This window comes from Erpetoichthys calabaricus, chromosome 14, assembly GCF_900747795.2.
Source record: "Erpetoichthys calabaricus chromosome 14, fErpCal1.3, whole genome shotgun sequence".
Taxonomy (NCBI): domain Eukaryota; kingdom Metazoa; phylum Chordata; class Cladistia; order Polypteriformes; family Polypteridae; genus Erpetoichthys; species Erpetoichthys calabaricus.
The window spans coordinates 110610054-110631351 of record NC_041407.2 but is presented as its reverse complement, the minus strand read 5'-3'; the positions used below and the strand labels follow the sequence as shown (position 1 = coordinate 110631351).

Genomic DNA, 21298 nt, shown 5'->3' with positions numbered 1-21298 from the left:
GTTGATGGTTCTTTACTGTACATAATTTAAAAATACAATCATTGTCTTGTGGTTTACTCCTCAAATATCCATCCCAATATCTGAGCATATGAGAAAGTCGAGGGGAGACCCCCCATGATTTTTGATTCAGCAGGCGGCGTGATGCGTTCTCTGTCATCAACATAACACGGGCTCTCTCTCTGTCTCTCTTTCTGACATGTCTCTGTCGTCGATGTCACTTCCTAGGTCATTGTTTACAGTCTCTCATTAAGGGATCCAGGACATGTGACACTGGCCATCTGCCCTGGTGACTGATGTCTCTGCCCAAAAGCGTTGATCCTGTCCCTATCTGTACAATCTCTGACTCCCTCCGTTCTTTTTAGCATTAAGTTATAAAACTTGTCTGTCCATTTTAGACTAAAATCGCCATACATTCCTTACATATCAAAAAGCAGACACGTTAAAGTAAAACACACAGAAGGGCTGTGCAAATGTATTTGGGTCAGGAATTATTGATGCTTTCAATGGACGTCAGCTGCCTTAAGTGTCCCGTCACTGCCTTTGTAAATTAGTTTTATAGTTCATCACGGTGTGAGCGAAGCTAAGAAATTTAATATAGCCAGTCTGCAGTTTCGAAATATGACAATTGTATTCTCCAGGAAATGCTGCAATGGTTTACAAGCAGGCCTACACCAGCCTAGACGTCCACGATGCCCACACTAAACCTCAATTCTGTATCAAGACTCGAAGCGTCACTTTCTCTCTGGCTTGGATTTGGGTCCTGTGATTTGTGTTCAGTCGTTTTGGTTTCTGGTTCTGACTTGGCGTCTCCATCCATCCATCCATTGTCTCCCGCTTATCCGAGGTCGGGTCGCGGGGGCAGCAGCTTGAGCAGAGATGCCCAGACTTCCCTCTCCCCGGCCACTTCTTCTAGCTCTTCCGGGAGAATCCCAAGGCGTTCCCAGGCCAGTCGAGAGACATAGTCCCTCCAGCGTGTCCTGGGTCTTCCTCGGGGCCTCCTCCCGGTTGGATGTGCCCGGAACACCTCACCAGGGAGGCGTCCAGGAGGCATCCTGATCAGATGCCCGAGCCACCTCATCTGACTCCTCTCGATGCGGAGGAGCAGCGGCTCTACTCTGAGCCCCTCTCAGATGACTGAGCTTCTCACCCTATCTTTAAGGGAAAGCCCAGACACTCTGCGGAGGAAACTCATTTCAGCCGCTTGTATTCGCGATCTCGTTCTTTCGGTCACTACCCATAGCTCATGACCATAGGTGAGGGTAGGAACATAGATCGACTGGTAAATTGAGAGCTTCGCCTTGCGGCTCAGCTCCTTTTTCACTACGACAGACCGATGCAGAGCCCTCATCACTGTGGACGCCGCACCGATCCGCCTGTCGATCTCACGCTCCATTCTTCCCTCACTCGTGAACAAGACCCCGAGATACTTGAACTCCTCCACTTGAGGCAGGATCTCGCTACCAACCCTGAGAGGGCACTCCACCCTTTTCCGGCTGAGGACCATGGTCTCGGATTTGGAGGTGCTGATTCTCATCCCAGCCGCTTCACACTCGGCTGCGAACCGATCCAGAGAGAGCTGAAGATCACGGCCTGATGAAGCAAACAGGACAACATCATCTGCAAAAAGCAGTGACCCAATCCTGAGCCCACCAAACCGGACCCCCTCAACACCCTGGCTGCGCCTAGAAATTCTGTCCATAAAAGTTATGAACAGAATCGGTGACAAAGAGCAGCCCTGGCGGAGTCCAACTCTCACTGGAAACGGGTTCGACTTACTGCCGGCAATGCGGACCAAGCTCTGGCACCGATCGTACAGGGACTGAACAGCCCTTATCAGGGGGGCCGGTACCCCATACTCTCGGAGTACCCCCCACAGGATTCCCCGAGGGACACGGTCGAATGCCTTTTCTAAGTCCACAAAACACATGTAGACTGGTTGGGCAAACTCCCATGCACCCTCCAGGACCCTGCTAAGGGTATAGAGCTGGTCCACTGTTCCGCGACCAGGACGAAAACCACACTGTTCCTCCTGAATCCGAGGCTCGACTATCCGACGGACCCTCCTCTCCAGGACCCCTGAATAGACTTTTCCAGGGAGGCTGAGGAGTGTGATCCCTCTGTAGTTGGAACACACCCTCCGATCCCCCTTCTTAAAGAGGGGGACCACCACCCCGGTCTGCCAATCCAGAGGCACTGTCCCTGATGTCCATGCGATGTTGCAGAGGCGTGTCAGCCAAGACAGTCCTACAACATCCAGAGCCTTGAGGAACTCCGGGCGTATCTCATCCACCCCCGGGGCCCTGCCACCAAGGAGTTTTTTGACCACCTCGGTGACCTCAGTCCCAGAGATGGGGGAGCCCACCTCTGAGTCCCCAGGCTCTGCTTCCTCATTGGAAGGCATGTTAATGGGATTGAGGAGGTCTTCGAAGTATTCCCCCATCCGACCCACAACGTCCCGAGTCGAGGTCAGCAGCGCACCATCCCCACCATATACAGTGTTGACACTGCACTGCTTCCCCTTCCTGAGACGCCGGATGGTGGACCAGAATCTCCTCGAAGCCGTCCGAAAGTCATTCTCCATGGCCTCCCCAAACTCCTCCCACGCCCGAGTTTTTGCCTCAGCAACCACCAAAGCCGCATTCCGCTTGGCCTGCCGGTACCTATCAGCTGCCTCCGGGGTCCCACAGGACAAAAGGGTCCTGTAGGACTCCTTCTTCAGCTTGACGGCATCCTTCACCGCCGGTGTCCACCAGCGGGTTCGGGGATTGCCGCCACGACAGGCACCGACCACCTTACGGCCACAGCTCCGGTCAGCTGCCTCAACAATAGAGGCACGGAACATGGCCCATTCGGACTCAATGTCCCCCACCTCCCTCGGGATGTGGTCGAAGTTCTGCCGGAGGTGGGAGTTGAAGCTACTTCTGACAGGGGGCTCTGCCAGACGTTCCCAGCAGACCCTCACAACCCGTTTGGGCCTACCACGCCTGACCGGCATCCTCCCCCACCATCGAAGCCAACTCACCACCAGGTGGTGATCAGTTAACAGCTCCGCCCCTCTCTTCACCCGAGTGTCCAAGACATGTGGCCGCAAGTCCGACGACACGAGCACAAAGTCGATCATCGAACTGAGGCCTAGGGAGTCCTGGTGCCAAGTGCACATATGAACACCCCTATGCTTGAACATGGTGTTCGTTATGGACAATCCGTGACGAGCACAGAAGTCCAATAACAAAACACCGCTCGGGTTCAGATCAGGGGGGCCATTCCTCCCAATCACGCCCTTCCAGGTCTCACTGTCATTGCCCACGTGAGCATTGAAGTCTCCCAGCAGAACGAGGGAGTCCCCAGAAGGTATGCCCTCTAGCACCCCCTCCAGGGACTCCAAAAAGGGTGGGTACTCCGAACTGCTGTTCGGTGCATACGCACAAACAACAGTTAGGACCTGTCCCCCTACCCGAAGGCGAAGGGAGGCTACCCTCTCGTCCACCGGGGTAAACCCCAGTGTACAGGCTCCAAGTTGGGGGGCAATAAGTATACCCACACCTGCTCGGCGCCTCTCACCGGGGGCAACTCCAGAGTGGTAGAGAGTCCAGCCCCTCTCAAGGAGATTGGTTCCAGAGTCCAAGCTGTGCGTCGAGGTGAGCCCGACTATATCTAGCCGGAACCTCTCAACTTCGCGCACTAGCTCAGGCTCCTTCCCCTTCAGAGAGGTGACATTCCACGTCCCAAGAGCCAGTTTCTGTAGCCGAGGATCGGACCGCCAAGGTCCCCGCCTTCGGCCACCACCCAACTCACACTGCACCCGACCTCCTTGGCCCCTCCCATAGGTGGTGAGCCCATGGGAAGGACTTGGCGTCTCTTTAATTTTTAATTTAATCTCCTCATCCTTCTAAAAACTGCGCTTTATCCACCTTTGGGTAAAACGGCCAGTGGTTGAACTTAAACCGTGGAATTTTTTACCTCGTCTGGTTTTTAACATCTAATAGTCCCAGGAAGTCAGAGGTGACTGTTGGCCACCTCTTCTGGGTGTGACTGTTTGTCCAGGCTTCTCTGTCCTTTTATTAAGGAAAACATTGAGCAACACGGGGCAAGTGAAGAGGGATTCCGATGAAGGAGAAGCGTTTTAGTAACATGATGGAATTCTATGAGGAATCAAAAAAAGGATATGATTGACTGTATTATATATATATCTTGGTTTTCAGAAAGCATTTGAGTAGGTGCCACATGAGAAGGTGGGCATCAAAGGAAAAGAAGTGGAAGTTCAGGGTGTTGTTTGTAGATGGGTACAGAATTGGCTAAAACACGAGAAGCAGACCGTAGATGCGGAATGGTGGCTCTGAGGCTAGGGATCTGCACTGGCAATCGGAAGGTCGCCGGTTCGAATCCCGTAAACGCCAATAGGGACTCTGCTCTGCTGGGCCCTTCAGCAAGAAACGTAACCTGCAATTGCTGAGCGCTTTGAGTAGTGAGAAAAGTGCTATATAAATGCAAGGAATTATTATTATTAGAGGGTGATGGGGCCGGGAACCTTACCAGAATTGGGCGATTTTCAAAGTGATGCCCAGCAGAGGGCAATGCTGATACAGAAATAATCTGATAAGAATAAAAACAACAAGCTGGTTAAGTTTGCAGATGATACCAAACTCGGTGGACTGGCAGATCACAGAGAATACGAGGGACTTGGACAGCAGACAGGCTTGGGCAGATGAACTTTCACTCTGATCCTTAGCTGGTGATAGGACGTGGTCTCCGGAGCCCACACACTGCTGTGGGTGCCGCTGGATTTCGGATTATACGTATAAACCCTTAACATGCTCATCGGTCCATGGGTATGGCTTTGGCATCGTTTAAGGCCGAGTCGCTGCTTCCACAGATCCTCCTCAATTTGTCTGGGCCACGTCTTTTTAGGGGCCATTCTTTGAACCTTACAATCCTCAGGGCGTTTCTGCCGGAGTTGCCTGTGTGGTATCCGGCAGGTGTTCATTCTGAGGACGTAGCCGAGCCATCTCAGCCTTTTCAGTTGTGTTGCCTCTTCAACTCTTGCTTGTTGTTTGCTGCCTGTCCATATGATTCCACTTGAAAGACGGTCACGGAGGGAGACACCCAGGATCTGCAACAGCCATCGCGTTTGGAAGGCCTCGAGCTTGTTCAGGTCTTGTTTGAGCAGGGTCCACGTTTCAGATCCATAGAGGAGGATCGGCAGGATTGGTTTTCGGAAGAGGCAGATTTTAGTCTTGAGGGAGATGAAGGGCTCCTCCATAGACACCAGCACTGTCAGTAAATGTAAAGTACTACACGTGAGGTGGAATACACAATGGGAGGTCCACCTTATGAGAAGGATTTAGGAGTCGTAGTGGACTCTGAGCTATCAACTGCCAAAGAGAAGCCATTAAGAAGGCTAACAGACTGTTAGGTTATATAGCGCCTTGACATGTGGGGTACAAGTCACAGGAGGTTCATCTCAAGCTTTATAACGCACTGGTGAGGCCCCGTCTGGAGTCCTAGGTGCAGTTTTGATCTCCGGGCTACAAAAAGGACGTAACAGCACTAGAAAAAGTCCAAAGAGCACCTTGAGCTGATTCCAGGACTACAGAGGATGAGTTATGAGGAAGGGCTGAAGGAGTTGAACGTTTTCAGTTTAAGCAAAAGAACAGTAAGAGGAGACCTGACTGAAGTGTTTAAAATGATGAAGGGAATTAGTGCAGTGGATAGAAACGGTGACATTAAAATGAGTTCATCAAGAACACAGGGACACAGTTGGGAACTTGTGAAGGAGAAATTTCACAAAAACATCAGGAAGTTTTTCTTCACACAGAGGACCACAGACACTTGGAATAAGCGACCAAGTAGTGTGGCAGACAGGAGGACTTTAGGGTCCTTCAAAGTGTCATTTTGAGGAAATGAAGTGGCAGACCTCATTGGGATGAATGTCCTGTTCTCATCAAAAGTTCTGTAAAGTTCTTTTGGCTACTGTGTGCCAACCTTGTACTCCTCTCCCTTCAGGTGGCCTGCATGCAGTTTATCAACATTGTGGTCCACTCCGTGGAGAACATGAATTTCCGAGTGCATCTGCAGTATGAATTCACACACTTGGGGCTGGACGCCTATCTAGAGGTAGAGAGGGTCATCTGGATTGGGGCTTGGGGTCCTTGATCAGACGGAGGGTCATTATAGACACTGCCTCCTCTTCTTGCAGAAATTAAAGTGCACCGAAAGTGACAAGCTTCTGGTGCAGATCCAGGCATACCTGGACAACATCTTTGATGTGGGGGCACTACTGGAGGATGCAGAGAGCAAGAATGAGCTTCTGGAGCACCTGGAGGAGATGGAGGAGTCCAATGTGCAGGTAATGTCACTGGCTCAAAATGCCTGACCACTGCAGGCCATCCCACATGGGCTTAGGGGACACTCGGACCACTCACTGACTGCCTGCCCAAACTGCTGCTGTCTCTTTTTTTCTCTCAGCTGTCTACCAGACTGCAGGAAGTGGAAAACGAGTCCATGGAGAAGATCGCCGAGCTTGAGAAGCAGCTGATCCACAGCAAGAAAGACTTGGAGATGATGAAGGTAAAGAAGCAAGATGACAAAAAAAAACAGATGGGTTATGTCACACACAAGAAATGAGCAACCTGCTGTTTTGATATCTGGGTGCCACTGTGGAAATGCTGGCCAGGGCCGTTACAACTATGGGAGCCTCCAATATGGCTGTCTGATGATAGCAACTGCAATGATGGGGTCTCCTCATGATGTTTTGATGACAAAATGAGACTCTTCATAGTTTCAATGTGGATCCACCTCAGGCAGGTACCTCGGGTGACCTTATGTCTCCTCATATTGAGGGTCTTGATAGGCCCATCTTGGTCCCCGGAGGCCTATCCCAGTTGCAGCTCCAGCTTTAATATTTGGAATCCTTCTGCCCATTACGTTTGAGTCTTTTTACTCAGGACTCATGAGGAGACTCCTTTGCTGTCTTATTCACATCTTGTTCTCACACCCCTAGGAGAGCCTGAGGGACAGTGCATCACAGGTGAGCTCACTAAAGCAGAAGGTGATCGAGAAGGACCAGGCCGTGAAGGAGAGCTCCAGGTTGGAGAAAAAGTTGAACGAACTGCAGGACGAGGGACGTGTCAAGGTCACCCGAACAACAGAGGGCGAGCTGAGCATCGAGGTCATCCCTGTGGTGGTGTATCAGACGGTGACAGCAGGTAAAAGCATATGGGCACATTTGAGAGAACAGAGGAGTGAGGGGTCACCATTTGTCTAATAGGTGGTCCTGCCCAGCGGCAGCTACTATTAGCGAAGGGTGCAAGCTTCTTTCACGTACGTGTCAGGCAGATGAGTAATCATTTTCTTGAGTGCTGCTTCCTCTCGGTCACCACCTCGCTCTCACTGGTCTGGTCTTTTTCTCCATCTACAGTTTTGGCAGGAGAAGAGAGAGTAGTGCCAGTGCCATGCCAGGCTCCACTTGGACAAGGAGACTCATCTTATGCAGGTCCCAGCCCTGCAGCTCTGCCACCTGCTCCTCCTCCTCCTCCACTGGAGGCCACGCCCTCTACCACCAACTTTTCAGCAACTCCACCCCCTGCCCCACCACTCCCTGAGGCTCTTGCTTCATTGGCTCCTTCTGACCAGCCATTTCAGCCCGTCTTCATTCCTCCGCCTCCACCACTTCCTTCCATGGAGTCCTCAGGCCCTTCTGGAGCCGCCCCCCCTCCCCCTCCTCCTCCTCCTCCTCTGCCCGGGGCTGAATGTGTGCCACCACCACCTCCACCTCTACCGACAGTAGGTGGTGGCCCTCCTCCGCCACCCCCACCCCCAGGCGGTTTGTCTACCAGCGCTGATGCCCCAGAGTCCAGTAAGCCTTCTTTGTTATTCATTATCTTCTCACTTTTCCCCTGCGAGTCTACACCTGAAGTCATGGCCTTTGCTTTGCCTTGTTGCTCTCTTGTTAGATGTGAAGTCCAAGAAGCCCATCAAAACCAAATTCCGCATGCCGTTGTTGAACTGGGTGGCACTGAAGCCCAACCAAGTGTCAGGCACAGTCTTCACCGAACTGGACGACGAGCAGATCTTAGGGGTAAGCCAGACACCTCGCCAATGACTGTCACAATGCCCAGTGCCGCTCTACCAATCAGGAAGGTGGGTCACAGTCTTGACCCAAATCCACCTGTGAACCTAAAATGTTTTTTCTCTCCTCACAGCAACTCAATATGGAAGACTTTGAGGAGCAGTTCAAGACAAAGGCTCAGGGACCTGCTGTTAACCTCAGCACCATCAAGGTGAAAGCCGTCCAAAAGGCTCCTAGCAAAGTATCCCTCATAGAGTCAAACAGAGCCAAGAACCTGGCCATCACACTGCGTAAGGGGGGTCTCAGCACCCCCGACATCTGCACCGCCATTGAGACGTAAGAAATCACCCCTGCCTTCTACCTGTGGGCAGAAACCAAATAAAGAAATGTAGGCCGTGGTGGCACTTTAGAGGTCTCACAATGCCCAAAAGTGGCTATTCCACCAGCTAGGCAGAGCCCACCTGTCGTGCTTGGCTCGCTTCTTCCAGGGCATCTGGACTTATTAGTATCATCTGTCTTTCTGCCAGGTACAACCTTCAGGTGCTCAACCTGGATTTCCTGGAGCTGCTCTCGCGCTTCGTCCCTACCGAGTATGAGCTCAAGATGATTAAGAACTACGAGCGGGATGGCAAGCCGCTGGAAGACCTGTCAGAAGAGGACCGCTTCATGATGCACTTCAGCAAGATCAGCCGGCTCTCGGATCGCATCAACACCCTGACATTTATGGGCAACTTTGGGGACACGGCCAACCTATTGAAGCCAGTAAGATGTTCACGGTGTGCGCACCTACCTGGAGTCACCGCCTTTCCTGCCACACTGAGGTCAGCAGTTAATTGTGCTCTCTCTCATTGCAGCAACTCAATGCTATCATCGCGGCCTCGATGTCCATCAAGTCATCAGAGAAACTGAAAAAGATACTGGAGGTAATGACGACACACACATGCCACCTTGACATAAGGGCTTTCCAAGGTGGTTGGGGGGGGGGGGGGGGGGGGGGGGGGTTGGGGGGGGAGGGGGGATGCTAGCAGTGATAAAAATGACCAGTGGAGATCAGAGGGCCATAGTGCAAAAACACTTCATTGTCAAATGATGTGTGGTAGCCATGCCACCTGTACTTCAGAACAGGTCATCCTCCTGAAGATAAGCATGTTTGGGCCTGACCAGTACTTGGAATGGAGACCAACCAGGAGAAGCTTGGGTTGCTGCTGGAGGAGCTGCTGGCAAGACCAGCAGGGGGCGCTTACCATGAGGTCTGAATGTGGACCCCAATGCCCCACTGCAGTGCTGGGACAATGTGCTGTTAAAATGGCGCCGTCCTTCGGATGTGACTTAAAATCGAGGTCCTAACTCTCTGTGGTCATTAAAGATCCCTGGGCATCCTTTGTAAAGAGTAGAGTGTATCCCGATGTCCTGGCTAAATTGCCCACCACGGCCTGGTCATTCTGGCCCCCTAATCATCGCCTGTCTCTAACTGGCTCTCTCTCTCACCCCTTCACCACCTAACAGCTCACGTGTGGTGACGTACTGGCACAAAATGGCTGCCGTTGCATCATCCAGGTGGATGCTGCACATTAGTGGTGGTTGAATTGGCCCCACACTCATTAAAGCACTTTTGAGTTGTGAGAAAATGTACAGAATTATTATTATTATGGTTACTGTAACAAATATGCCTGAAGGCCAACTCAGAGTCAAGTATGAACCAAGAACCTGTCCTTACCTTGTTGCAATTGTCTTTGTGTTTCAGATCATCCTGGCTTTCGGAAACTACATGAACAGCAGTAAGCGAGGGGCAGCCTATGGCTTCCGACTGCAAAGTCTCGACATGGTGAGTCTGGGGGTCATCTTAGCTGGGTTTGAAAGCAGCTGTTCAGTGGAGGTCTGAAGGTCTCATGGCCATGCAATCCAACCTCTGTAGAAATTTAGAACATAAGAAAAACATTTGTTGAGAGCGAGCCATTTATCTCAACAAAGCTTGCCAATCCAATGGATTCCTCCATAAGAACATCAAATCAACGTTTGAATGTCTCTGAAGTCCTGCTGTCCACCGCACTACTTGGTGACTTGTTCCATGTGCCTATAGTTCTCTGTGTGAAGAAAAACTTCCTAACGTTTGTGCAACTCTGCCCCGTGTTCTTGTTGAACTCATTTTAAAGTCCACTGGACTAACTACTTTCATCATTTTAAACACTTCACTCATGTCATCTCTTAGCCTCGGTTTGTTAAAACTGAAAACGTTCAACTCCTTCAATCTTTCCTCATAACTCATCCCCTGTCGTCCTTGATTAGGCCTAGTTGCTCTTCTCTGGACCTTTTCTAGTGCTGCTGTGTCTTTATGAAGACCCAAACTGCACACAGAACTCCAGATGAGGCCTCACCAGTGTGTTATAAAGCTTGAGCAGAACCTCCTGTGACTTGTACTCCACACATCAAGGCACTATATAACCTGACATTCTGTTAGCCTTTGTAATGGCTTCTGAACACTGTCTGGAGGTCTTCCTGTCCACCACACTACTTGGTCACTTATTCCAAGTGTCTCTGGTTCTTTGTGTAAAGAAAAACCGTCTCGATCCACTGGACTAATGCTCTTCATTATTTTAAACACTTCACTCAGGTCTCCTCTTCATCTCTGTAAAGGCTCGACTCTTTTAATCTTTCTTCATAACTCATCCCGTGTAGCCCTGGACTCAGCTGATGGCCCACTACCCTAACATCCTCCTATCAAATCTCCTAAAACAACGTTGTTTCCTCAGTGATGGCAACTTGTTCAGGCTCTGAGGTAGGATGGCAGCCATAAATCAGGAAGCTCCCTCAACCAGGAGCTTTATGGACAGGCCAACCCAAGTTGTACAGGAAATTGATCAAATCTATTATAATAAAAAAATCTTGGGAAGACAGATGAGACGTGACTTTCTCAGAGAGACACTTTCACGTCCCGCGAGACTTGACTCTGTGCCAAGAGATTTAACCAGGCCCGGGGCCAGAAATAATAGACAAAGAGTAGACGACAAAGTAGAACGTCGTAAAGAATTCAAAAACGTTGGCGCGATACACATGCAGAGCAAGTTAGAGATAATGGAAGTACGAAAATTTGAAAGTCTCAAAAAAATGATTGTTTGCACTAATGCGATCTTTACTAATGGAAATTATTACTCCGTGAAATAACGGAACAGCGAAAAGAGATCGGATATATTGTTAGGATTTAAACTTTGCGGCACGGTGGCGCAGTGGGTAGTGCTGCTGCCTCGCAGTAAGGAGACCTGGGTTCGCTTCCTGGGTCCTCCCTGTGTGGAGTTTGTATGTTCTCCCCGTGTCTGCATGGGTTTCCTCCGGGTGCTCCAGTTTCCTCCCCATAGTCCAAAGACATGCTGGTTAGGTGCATTGGCAATTCTAAATTGTCCCTAGTGTGTGCTTGGTGTGTGTGCCCTGTGGTGGGCTGGCGCCCTGCCCGGGGTTTGTTTCCTGCCTTGTGCCCTGTGTTGGCTGGGATTGGCTCCAGCAGACCCCCGTGATCCTGTAGTTGAATAATGGATGGTTGGATGGATTTAAACTTTAAGTTGGAGACTTGTAGATCGTCTAATTAGTGTTGCCGTCAGGGAAATGTAGCGTTTCTTCCCAATGAAGAGGCGTATCCGCGAGAATTAAAAGACTTGTTGTTTGGTGAAAGTGAAATCCCGCGAGACAAGACTTTATGCAAAGAGATTTGGAAAAGTCCCGCCCACATCTAAAACATTTACAACCACGCACACGGCTCAATCATTTCTCATTTGTGTGAATGCTATGGTGCTCTATCAAAAGGCAGTTCATTTTGCCATCACTTCAACTCCCTCACTCAAATGTGTGACGATGGCAGCTAACAACTGTTCTTGTGCTCGATGCCCCTGCCTGTTTATTTAGGCGTTGACTTGACTGTTGTTTCTTTTCTCCACACAGCTGATGGAGACAAAATCGACAGACCGCAAACAGACGCTCATGCATTACATCGTTGGCATCATTCAGGAGAAGTACCCAGAGCTGACGGCGTTCCAGTCAGAGCTGCACTTCCTGGACAAGGCAGCGTCAGGTGTGCCCTTCATCCTAATGCTCACTCTCTGGCTTCAATTTTTTCATTTCTAGGCAACTTTTTTTTGTAGTTTTCTATCTTTTCGTTTACTATTTGTAAAGCACTTTGAGCTACACGTGTGTAAAAAAATGGGAAATACAAATAAATGCTTTTCAGTCTGCCATACTGAGCAAAGATGTCAGTATATCTGATGGGTATATCCTGAACTAGGCAGGCCAAGGGTAGACATACATTAACAACAATATTTATTTCTATAGCACATTTTCATACAAAAAGCAGCTCAAAGTGCTTTACATAATGAAGAAAAGAAAAATAAAAGACAAAATTAAAATAAAACAACATTAGTTAACATAGAAAAAGAGTAAGGTTCGATGGCCAGGGGGGACAGAAAAAACAAAAAAAAAACTCCAGACAGCTGGAGAAAAAAAATAAAATCTGCAGGGGTTCCACGCCACGAGACCACCCAGTCCCCTCTGGGCATTCTACCTAACATAAATGAAATAGTCCTCTTTGTATTTAGGGTTCTCATGGAAGGACTTGATGATGATGGTCATGCAGACTTCTGGCTTTTAATCCATCAATGTAGAAACATCACGGTGCTTTGGGTAGATGGTGGGGGCGCAAGCCACCACCAAAAGGACACCGGAAAAGGAAACAGAAGAATAGAGTAGGGGTTAGTACAGATTTTAGAGCCACCATGGATAGTTATTATAATGAATTGGATATACAGAGTATCAGGATTAAATTACAGTGAAGATATGAGAAGGCCATGTTACAGTAATGTGTTTTCAGCAGTTTTTTAAAGTGCTCCACTGTATTAGCCTGGCAAATTCCTACTGGCAGGCTATTCCAGATTTTAGGTGCATAACAGCAGAAGGCCACCCGCCTCACCACTTCTTTTACGTTTTGCTCTTGGAATTCTAAGGAGACACTCATTTGAAGATCTGAGGTTACGATTTGGAATATAAGGTGTCAGACATTCCGATATATAAAATGGAGTGAGATTATTTAAGGCTTTATAAAACATAAGCAGAATTTTAAAGTCAATCCTGAATGACACAGGTAACCAGTGTAGTGACATCAAAACTGGAGAGATGTGCTCGGATTTTCTTTTCCTAGTTAGGATTCTAGCAGCTGCATTCTGCGCTAGTTGCAAACGATTTATGTCTTTTTTGGATATTCCTGAGAGGATTGCATTACAGTAATCTAGCCGACTGAAAACAAACGCGTGAACTAATTTCTCAGCATCTTTCAATTATATAAGAGGTCTAACTTTTGCTATGTTTCTTAAGTGAAAAAATGCTGTCCTAGTGATCTGACTAATATGTGATTTAAACTTCAGATTACAGTCGACAGTTACTTCTAAGCTTTGACTTTTAATCCTAATGTATCCAGTTTATTTCTAATAGCCTCATTGTATCCATTATTGCCAATCACTAAGATTTCAGTTTTCTCTTTATTTAGCTTGAGAAAGTTACTATTCATCCATTCTGAGATACAAGTCAGACATTGTGTTAGTGAATCAAGAGAATCGGGGTCATCAGGCGCTATTGATAAATACAGCTGTGTGTCATCAGCATAGCTGTGGTAGCTCACGTTGTGCCCTGAGATAATCTGACCTAACGGAAACATGTAGATTGAGAAGAGCAGCGGACCCAGGATAGAGCCTTGAGGAACACCATATAGGATATCAGGGGTCTTTTGAGTTGTAATTACCACAACTAACAAAGAATTTTCTCCCTGCCAGGTAGGATTCAAACCAATTTAAGACACTGCCAGAGAGGCCCACCCATTGACTAAGGCGATTTCTAAGAATATTATGATCAATGGTGTCAAATGCGGCACTCAGATCTAAGAGGATGAGAACAGATAAATGGCCTCTGTCTGCATTTACCCGCAAGTCATTTGCTATGACTATCTCCTACTATTAGGAGATTTTAGCCCAACTTGTGAGCACCCGGGTGGCTTTTCAAATTAGCACACAAAATAAAAGTCATCAAATATCGTAAGGTCACTCCTCACAAGGTGCTGACCTGATCAGAAAGACTTGTGTGCTCCAAATGGTTTTCTGACAGATCACAAAAATTCAGGCACCGTCAGCTGGTGTTTGTCAGACGTGAGAAGTCATGGAAGCCAATTCTGTGTTTCAGTTCCCACTAACCCATCAAGAAGCAAATCTATCGGTATAAATGTTTGTGGATGTGTGAGGTGGACAAACTATTTGAGTTATGGAACGATAACCATCCACTGTACGACATTTCTTGGTGAAATTGGATGATTAGGTCTTCACAGAAAACAAACCCAGTAGCTAAATACGTTTGGTAGTTCTGCATGTTTGTACTTTTAACAGATCGGCATAACATTGACCACTAATTATAAAATGCGGCCTAATCCAGAGAAAACAGAGAATGAGCGCGTTACATACTGTAGCTGTAATAACAGAAATAGAGAAGAAAGTCAATTCAACCTTCACAGTGTCAAATTGTGTGGGAGCCATGAAGTCTCACTGCACAGATGTGTCAGGTTCTTTTTGAAATGACAGGGTGACTGAGAGGAGCTGTGGTGTTGTATGAGGAAATCAGGAGTGGCAGAGAAGAACGTAAGAGTGGTACAGGATATGTATGAGGGAAGTGTGACCGTGATGAGGTCTGCGGTGGGAGTCACGGAGGTGGGATTACATCAGGTATCGGCTCTGAGCCCCTTTCTTATTTGCAATGGTGATGGACAGGCTGACAGATCAGATTAGACAGGCGTCCCCATGGACTGTAATGACATTGTGATCTTTAGCAAGAGTAGGGTGCAGGTTGAGGAAACCCTGGAGTGGTGGAGATTTGACAGGAGAGCAATGAAGGTCAGTAGGACCACCACAACAGAATACATGTGTGTGAATGAGAGGGAGGTCAGTGTTTGTACTTTTAACAGGTCGGCATAACATGAGCCACTAATTATAAAATATGGCCTAATCCAGAGAACACAGAGAATAAGCAAGTTATATAGCTGTAAAAAATAGAAATACAGAAAAATGTCACTTCAGCCTTCACAGTGTCAAATTGCATGGAAACCATTAAGTCTCACTACACAGTTGTGTCAGGTTGTCCTTGTGGACCTGGAGAAAGCAGATGGCAGGGGGCCTTGAGAGGAGTTGTGGTATTGTATGAGGAAGTCGGGAGTGGCAGAGAAGTACATAAGAGTGGTACAGGATATGTATGAGGGAAGTGTGACAGTGGTGAGTGACGGAGGTGGGATTACATCAGGGATCAGCTCTGAGCCCTTTCTCATTTGCAATGGTGATGGACAGGTTGACAGACGAGATTAGACAGGAGTCCCCGTGGACTGTGATGTTTGTGAGTTGACATTGTGATCTGTAGCGAGAGTAGGGAGCAGGTCATAGAGACACTGGAGAGGAGGAGATATGCTCTAGAGAGGAGAGGAATGAAGGTCAGTAGGACCACCAAGACAGAATACATGTGTGAATGAGAGGGAGGTCATTCCTAATTATAAAACATGGCCTAATCCAGGGAACACTGAGAATAAGCGAGTTACATTGCTGTAGCTGTAATAACAGAAATACAGAAGAATGTCAATTCAACCTTCATGGTGTCAAACTGCGTGGGAGCCGTAAATTCTCACTACACAACTGTGTCAGGTTGTTCAAAAGGCCTTCACATTGCATACGTCTCCTTCCAATCAGCTAAAATGTGAGCGTGCAAATGAGTTCCCAATCAAAACGTGTGATAAGACCACCAAGTATACACCTGCCCCAAGATCACAGACGGACCACCAGGACTCCTCAGCGTTTAGTGATGCTCTTATTAGGTGAAGGGCCCATCAACCTACTTGCACCTCCACTTCTAGCACCCATGAGTACAATCAGAGATCGACTGCCATCTTATTACTAGCCTGACCTGAAGGCCATATTTTCTGTGTCTTTTCCCTGAATACCCCTGACAAGCAAACTCTGGCTGACCTTCTCACCCCTGCAGTCTCCCTGGACAGCGTCCTTCAAGACATTCGCACTCTTCAGCGAGGCATGGAGATGACTCGAAAAGAGTTCCTGGTGCAAGATGACAGTGTGGTGCTCAAGGACTTTCTGAAGACAAATAGTGAGATTCTGGATGCTCTGCAGGCCGACGGCAAAACAGCACAGGTCAGAAAATCTCCTGAGGGGGGTACAGATTTGACACCTGTAGACCTCCGGTCCCCTTCACCCTTCTTGGGTGGTGGAAGGAGGGTACTTTGGTCCAAGAAAGCATTTGCTTTTTGGTCGCATGATGAAAGGAATTATATAAAGACAGGTCCTTACTAATATGTACTTTTTACTTCCCTAGGAGGCTTATGATTCAGTCATTGAATACTTTGGAGAGAACTCAAAGACAACTCCCCCATCCACTTTCTTCCCAATATTTGTGCGTTTCAACAAAGCATTTAAGGTAAGGAGTTAAAGAAGACCAAGAAGCAAAAATCCAAAAGTGGGAAGATGGTGGTGGAATATAACAGACAGGCGAGCAACACCTGGCTGTCATTTGTCACTTATAAGTAACTAACACCACTGCAAAAGTGAAATAGCAATGTGGCTCCCAAAAAGGTAAAAATGACCCGTCTGCTTGTGCCCCCCAGCATGCTGAGCAGGAAAACGAGCAGCGGAAGAGGCAGGAGGCCATGGTCAATGACATAGTCGAAGCCCCCAGCACTCCAGCAAAGAAGGAGCCGCTGGGACAGAAGGTAAGGATCTGCTGTGGTGCTAATGGCTCGATCACCCATCCTACCCCTGCAGGCCTAATTCGGTGGCGATGCAGAGTGGCCTGTTTTCCTTACCTTCTCTCCAAAGGTTTTTGGAAGGGTCGATCTGCAGCTCTGCTTCCTTTACTCCTCCATTTCACTTCATTGTAGTTTTACAATCATGCTGCAACCGCAAGACAATGGTTATATTTTTATATCATGTATATTAAAGAACCATCAATAACACATCAAAACAAATTAATAATATATTGAACAATTATTATAAAAGTAACGCTGAATAAATCAGACTCTGCAGCTGCATGAATAAAAAAGTACCACTTCTGGTTAGTGGCAACAGTTCAAATGTTTGTATTTGTAATTTGTATGCAAAATTTGGTTGACCCATGTGAAAGTGCAGTCAAGTTATCATGTTTACACACACACACACACACACACACACACAGACAGACAGAATTCCAAAAATGGTATTTTTGGGAGGGCGGTACGGTGGCACAGTGGGTAGCGCTGCTGCCTCACAGTAAGGAGTCCTGGGTTTGCTTTCCGGGTCCTCCCTGCATGGAGTTGGCATGTTCTCCCCGTTTCCAAAGACATGCAGGTTAGGTGCATTGGCGATTCTAAATTGTGTCTAGTGTGTGTGCTTTGTGTGTGTGTGTGTGCCCTGCGGTGTGCTGGCGCCCTGCGCGGGGTTTGTTTCCTGCCTTGTGCCCTGTGTTGGCTGGGATTGGCTCCAGCAGACCCCCATGACCCTGTAGTTAGGATATAGAGGGTTGGATAATGGGTGGATGGTATTTTCGGGAGGTCTAAAACATCGAGATTCGTCAAAATCTCGAAATCGAATTTTTGGACGATTACAATATTTTCACTACAATGAAGAAGAAGAAGAAGAAGAAGAAGACGTGTCCGGAGGCAGGAGGAGAGGAGGAAGGTAAAGAGAGTGGAACTGAGGGTAGGAACTTTGAATGTTGGCAGTATGACTGGTAAGGGCAGAGAGTTAGCCGATATGATGGAGAGAAGGAAGGTTGATATATTGTGTGTGAAGAGACTAAATGGAAGGAGAGTACGGCCAGGGGGATCAGAGGGGGGTTCAAATTGTTCTATCGTGGTGTGGATGGGAGGAGAAATGGGGTAGGAGTTATTCTGAAGGAACAGTGTGTCAAGAGTGTTCTGGAGGTGAAAAGAGTGTCAGGCAGAGTGATGATTATGAAGCTGGAAATTGGAGGTGTGATGATGAAGGTTGTTAGTGCATATGCACCACAAGTTGGGTGTGCAATGGGTGAGAAAGAAGATTTTTGGAGTGAATTGGATGAAGTGATGAACAGAAAGTGGTGATTGGAGCAGAGTTCAATGGGCATGTTGGTGAAGGGAACAGAGGAGACGAGGAGGTGATGGGTAGGTATGGTGTCAAGGAGAGGAATGATGAAGGTCAGAGGATAGTGGATTTTGCCAAAAAGATGGACATGGCTGTGGTGAAAACATATTTTAAGAAGAGGGAGGACCATAGGGCGACGTACAAGAGTGGAGGAAGATGCCCACAGGTAGATGACATCCTATGAAGAAGTGTTGATCTGAAGGAGACTGAAGACTGCAAACTGGTGGCAAGGGAAAGTGTAGTTAAGCAGCATAGGATGGCGGTCTGTAGGATGACGTTGGAGATCAAGAAGGTAGAGCCAAGGATCAAATGGTGGAAGTTGAAAAAGGAAGACTGTGAGATTGAGTTTAGGGAGGAGGCGAGACAGGCACTGGGTGGCAGTGAAGAGTCACCAGACAGCTGATGTAGTGAGGGTGACAGCAAGAAGGGTCTTGGCGTGACATCTGGACAGAGGAAGGAGGAAAAGGAAACCTGGTGGTGGAATGAGGAAGTACAGGAGAGTATACAGAGGAAGAGGATGGCGAAGAAGAAGTGGGATAGTCAGAGAGAGATGAAGAAAGTAGACAAGAGTACAAGGAGATAAGGTGCAAGGTGAAGAGAGAGGTCTCGTCCCAGGATTTTTTTATTATAATAAGACAGATAATGCTGGTTTTTTACAGCGTTTACCGCAGTTCTGCAGTGTTTTTTGAGCCGCCATGTTGTTTGTGGTGCTGGTGTCTGTCGGTAGCCCCATTACACACATCATTGCATCGCTCCATGCAGGTCCACAGCATGTGTGTGTTACCCAAGCACTGAATAAATCCATCCATCCATTATCCAACCCGCTATATCCGAACTACAGGGTCACGGGGGTCTGCTGGAGCCACACTGAATAAATTCTATAAAGAAAAAAATAACTATACAAATTTTTAGTGTTAGTTAGGGGAGAGGAAATCAAGTTTGTTTGAGGACATCTTGCTTGTTATTTGACTTCAGTTTTGGTTTTGTGTTTAGGGCTTTGATGTTATGTGTTAGTTTGATTTTTGTCCCCCATTTTCTGAACCCTCTCCATTAATAACACTATGTATTTGCCAGCTCCTTTTGCTACCTCCATTTTCCAGCCATCCAAACAGGCCAGTAAAACGAGCAGATTCATCTGTGAACGGCCTTCCTTATATCTGGTGTTCATAACACCTGCTGTTAAAAAGTCGATGTTGTAAAATGGTGAAGCTGGACTTGAGGAAGGCATAAAAGGAGAAAAAGGAGGCTGTGCAATTGAAAATGCGGACCCAGTGGTTGGGCTCGCTCTGTTTTATTAGTGCCTTTGATAATAACCGCCATCCCAAAGCTCCTTTTGTTAACTGAACACTCGGGGTGACTCTGCCTTCCCTCCGCAGTCCCCCAAAGTCAAGCTGCAGCAGATGGACCTGATTGCTGAACTGAAGAAGCGACAGGTAAAGGAGCCGCTCATGAGGGAGGGCAAAGACGGAGCCATCGAAGACATCATCACAGGTAAGTCAGGTGACCCTCGGGTCCTGTTTGTCTTCCTCGCTCTCTGACGGCCTGTCCAGGGTGGGCCTGTTGACCGTACCTTCTGACCTGTGAATCTCTCTCTCTCTCTCTTTCTATCCCGGCTCATTCTTTACCCCTTTCACGTAAACCTCCCACCTCCATCACACACACCCACCTCCCCACAGCCCTGAAGATGGTGCCGTTCACAGCTCGCACTGGGAAGCGCTCCTCAAGGCTCTTGTGTGAATCCTGCAGCGACGACAGCCCCTCGTAGTGCCCACTTCTCTCTCTCAATCTAACTCTTTATCTCTTGCTGTGCAGGTGAACCTTTTCTTGTTACATTTCAAGACTTCTTGCTATATAAAATTCGAACCTGGCACATGTCATGTCTTTCTAAGTGCTAAAGGGTGCTTGTAAAGAGTTGTCTTTGCCATGCCATCTACCTGACATGAAGACACGTTCACTTTCTGCCTCTTCCCTTTTACAGATCTGCGTAATCAGCCGTATAGACGGGCTGACATCACCCGTCGCAGTGCAAAGAAGCGAACCAACGGACAGCAGCTACAAGTCTCGTCAGACATCTCCTTATAGCTCCCCCCCACCTACCACCCCCTCCATCCACTGCTGCACCAACACCAACTAGGACCACCGGAGATGTCCGCATCGCTCTTCGTGCACACTCCTTGTAAGCAGGCTAATGGAGAAGATGGACACGTGTGTCCAAAGTGGACTGCTGCATTTTGAGCAGATTTGTCCCCCTGACTGTAAACAGCAAAGTGTGAGGAGTGCTGGGTCACAAACCAAAGATGGGGCTTCTAAAGGTTTTAAAGTAGGACACCCGACATGGCTGACATGAACAAACCCTTCTGCAGCATACCTGCACACTCTGCAAAAAATACAAGGAGGCACCTCCTGGTGACAGTTAACTTGTGGCGTCTCCTTGGGGTATCCACAGGAAGGACGGACGGGCGGACATGCAGGCACCTGCAGAGAACGGACAGAGCTAAGGGAATGAACTTCGGCACAGAAAGGCGGCACCTCTTCTCCCACAGTTACCCTGCTTATCAGCCCGCTCTGTACATGATGTCAGATTTCAGGGCCTACCATAAAGTAACAGGGGCAAGTTTGTACATAACAGATAACTAGTCTTATTTTTGAAATAACCCCCCTCTCTGCTGACTGTTAGATTGAAACCGAGTTTACTTACCTAATAAAGACTTTTTATATGTTCCACATCGTCATCATTGTATTCATTTTTCTTTCTTCGCTTCCTACCATGTGGCTTCTCCATTCCACACAGGAGTACAAAGCTTGAACAGCAGTCGGGTTTGACACCTGCCTCCATGATGAGCTTCATACTGGTGACCTCCTGTCTGGGAAGAAAAGAAGAAGTTTCATCCATCCATTTTCCAACCCACTGAATGCGAACACAGGGACACGGGGGTCTGCTGGAGCCAATCCCAACCAACACAGGGCACAAGGCAGGAACCAATCCCGGGCAGGGTGCCAACCCACCGCAGAGAAGAAGTTTCAGTATTACAAAAATCCAAAGTAGTACTAGGGTGTTGTA

At 48.0% G+C, this 21298-nt stretch overlaps 1 protein-coding gene across 1 annotated transcript in view; it reads left to right on the top strand.

The window, feature by feature from the left end:
- Positions 1-20959, top strand: part of fmnl1a (formin-like 1a) — a 65400-nt gene extending 44441 nt beyond the window's left edge. The window contains exons 11-26 of the mRNA XM_028818411.2: positions 6004-6114; positions 6197-6346; positions 6466-6567; positions 7001-7205; positions 7418-7855; positions 7953-8077; positions 8202-8404; positions 8596-8830; positions 8923-8991; positions 9813-9893; positions 11999-12128; positions 16112-16275; positions 16457-16558; positions 16746-16850; positions 19614-19728; positions 20216-20959. Coding sequence (XP_028674244.1) covers positions 6004-6114; positions 6197-6346; positions 6466-6567; positions 7001-7205; positions 7418-7855; positions 7953-8077; positions 8202-8404; positions 8596-8830; positions 8923-8991; positions 9813-9893; positions 11999-12128; positions 16112-16275; positions 16457-16558; positions 16746-16850; positions 19614-19728; positions 20216-20319 — 2439 coding nt within the window. The 3' untranslated portion in view covers positions 20320-20959. The remainder of the gene's footprint in view (positions 1-6003; positions 6115-6196; positions 6347-6465; positions 6568-7000; positions 7206-7417; positions 7856-7952; positions 8078-8201; positions 8405-8595; positions 8831-8922; positions 8992-9812; positions 9894-11998; positions 12129-16111; positions 16276-16456; positions 16559-16745; positions 16851-19613; positions 19729-20215) is intronic.
- The last annotated feature ends 339 nt before the right edge of the window (positions 20960-21298 follow it).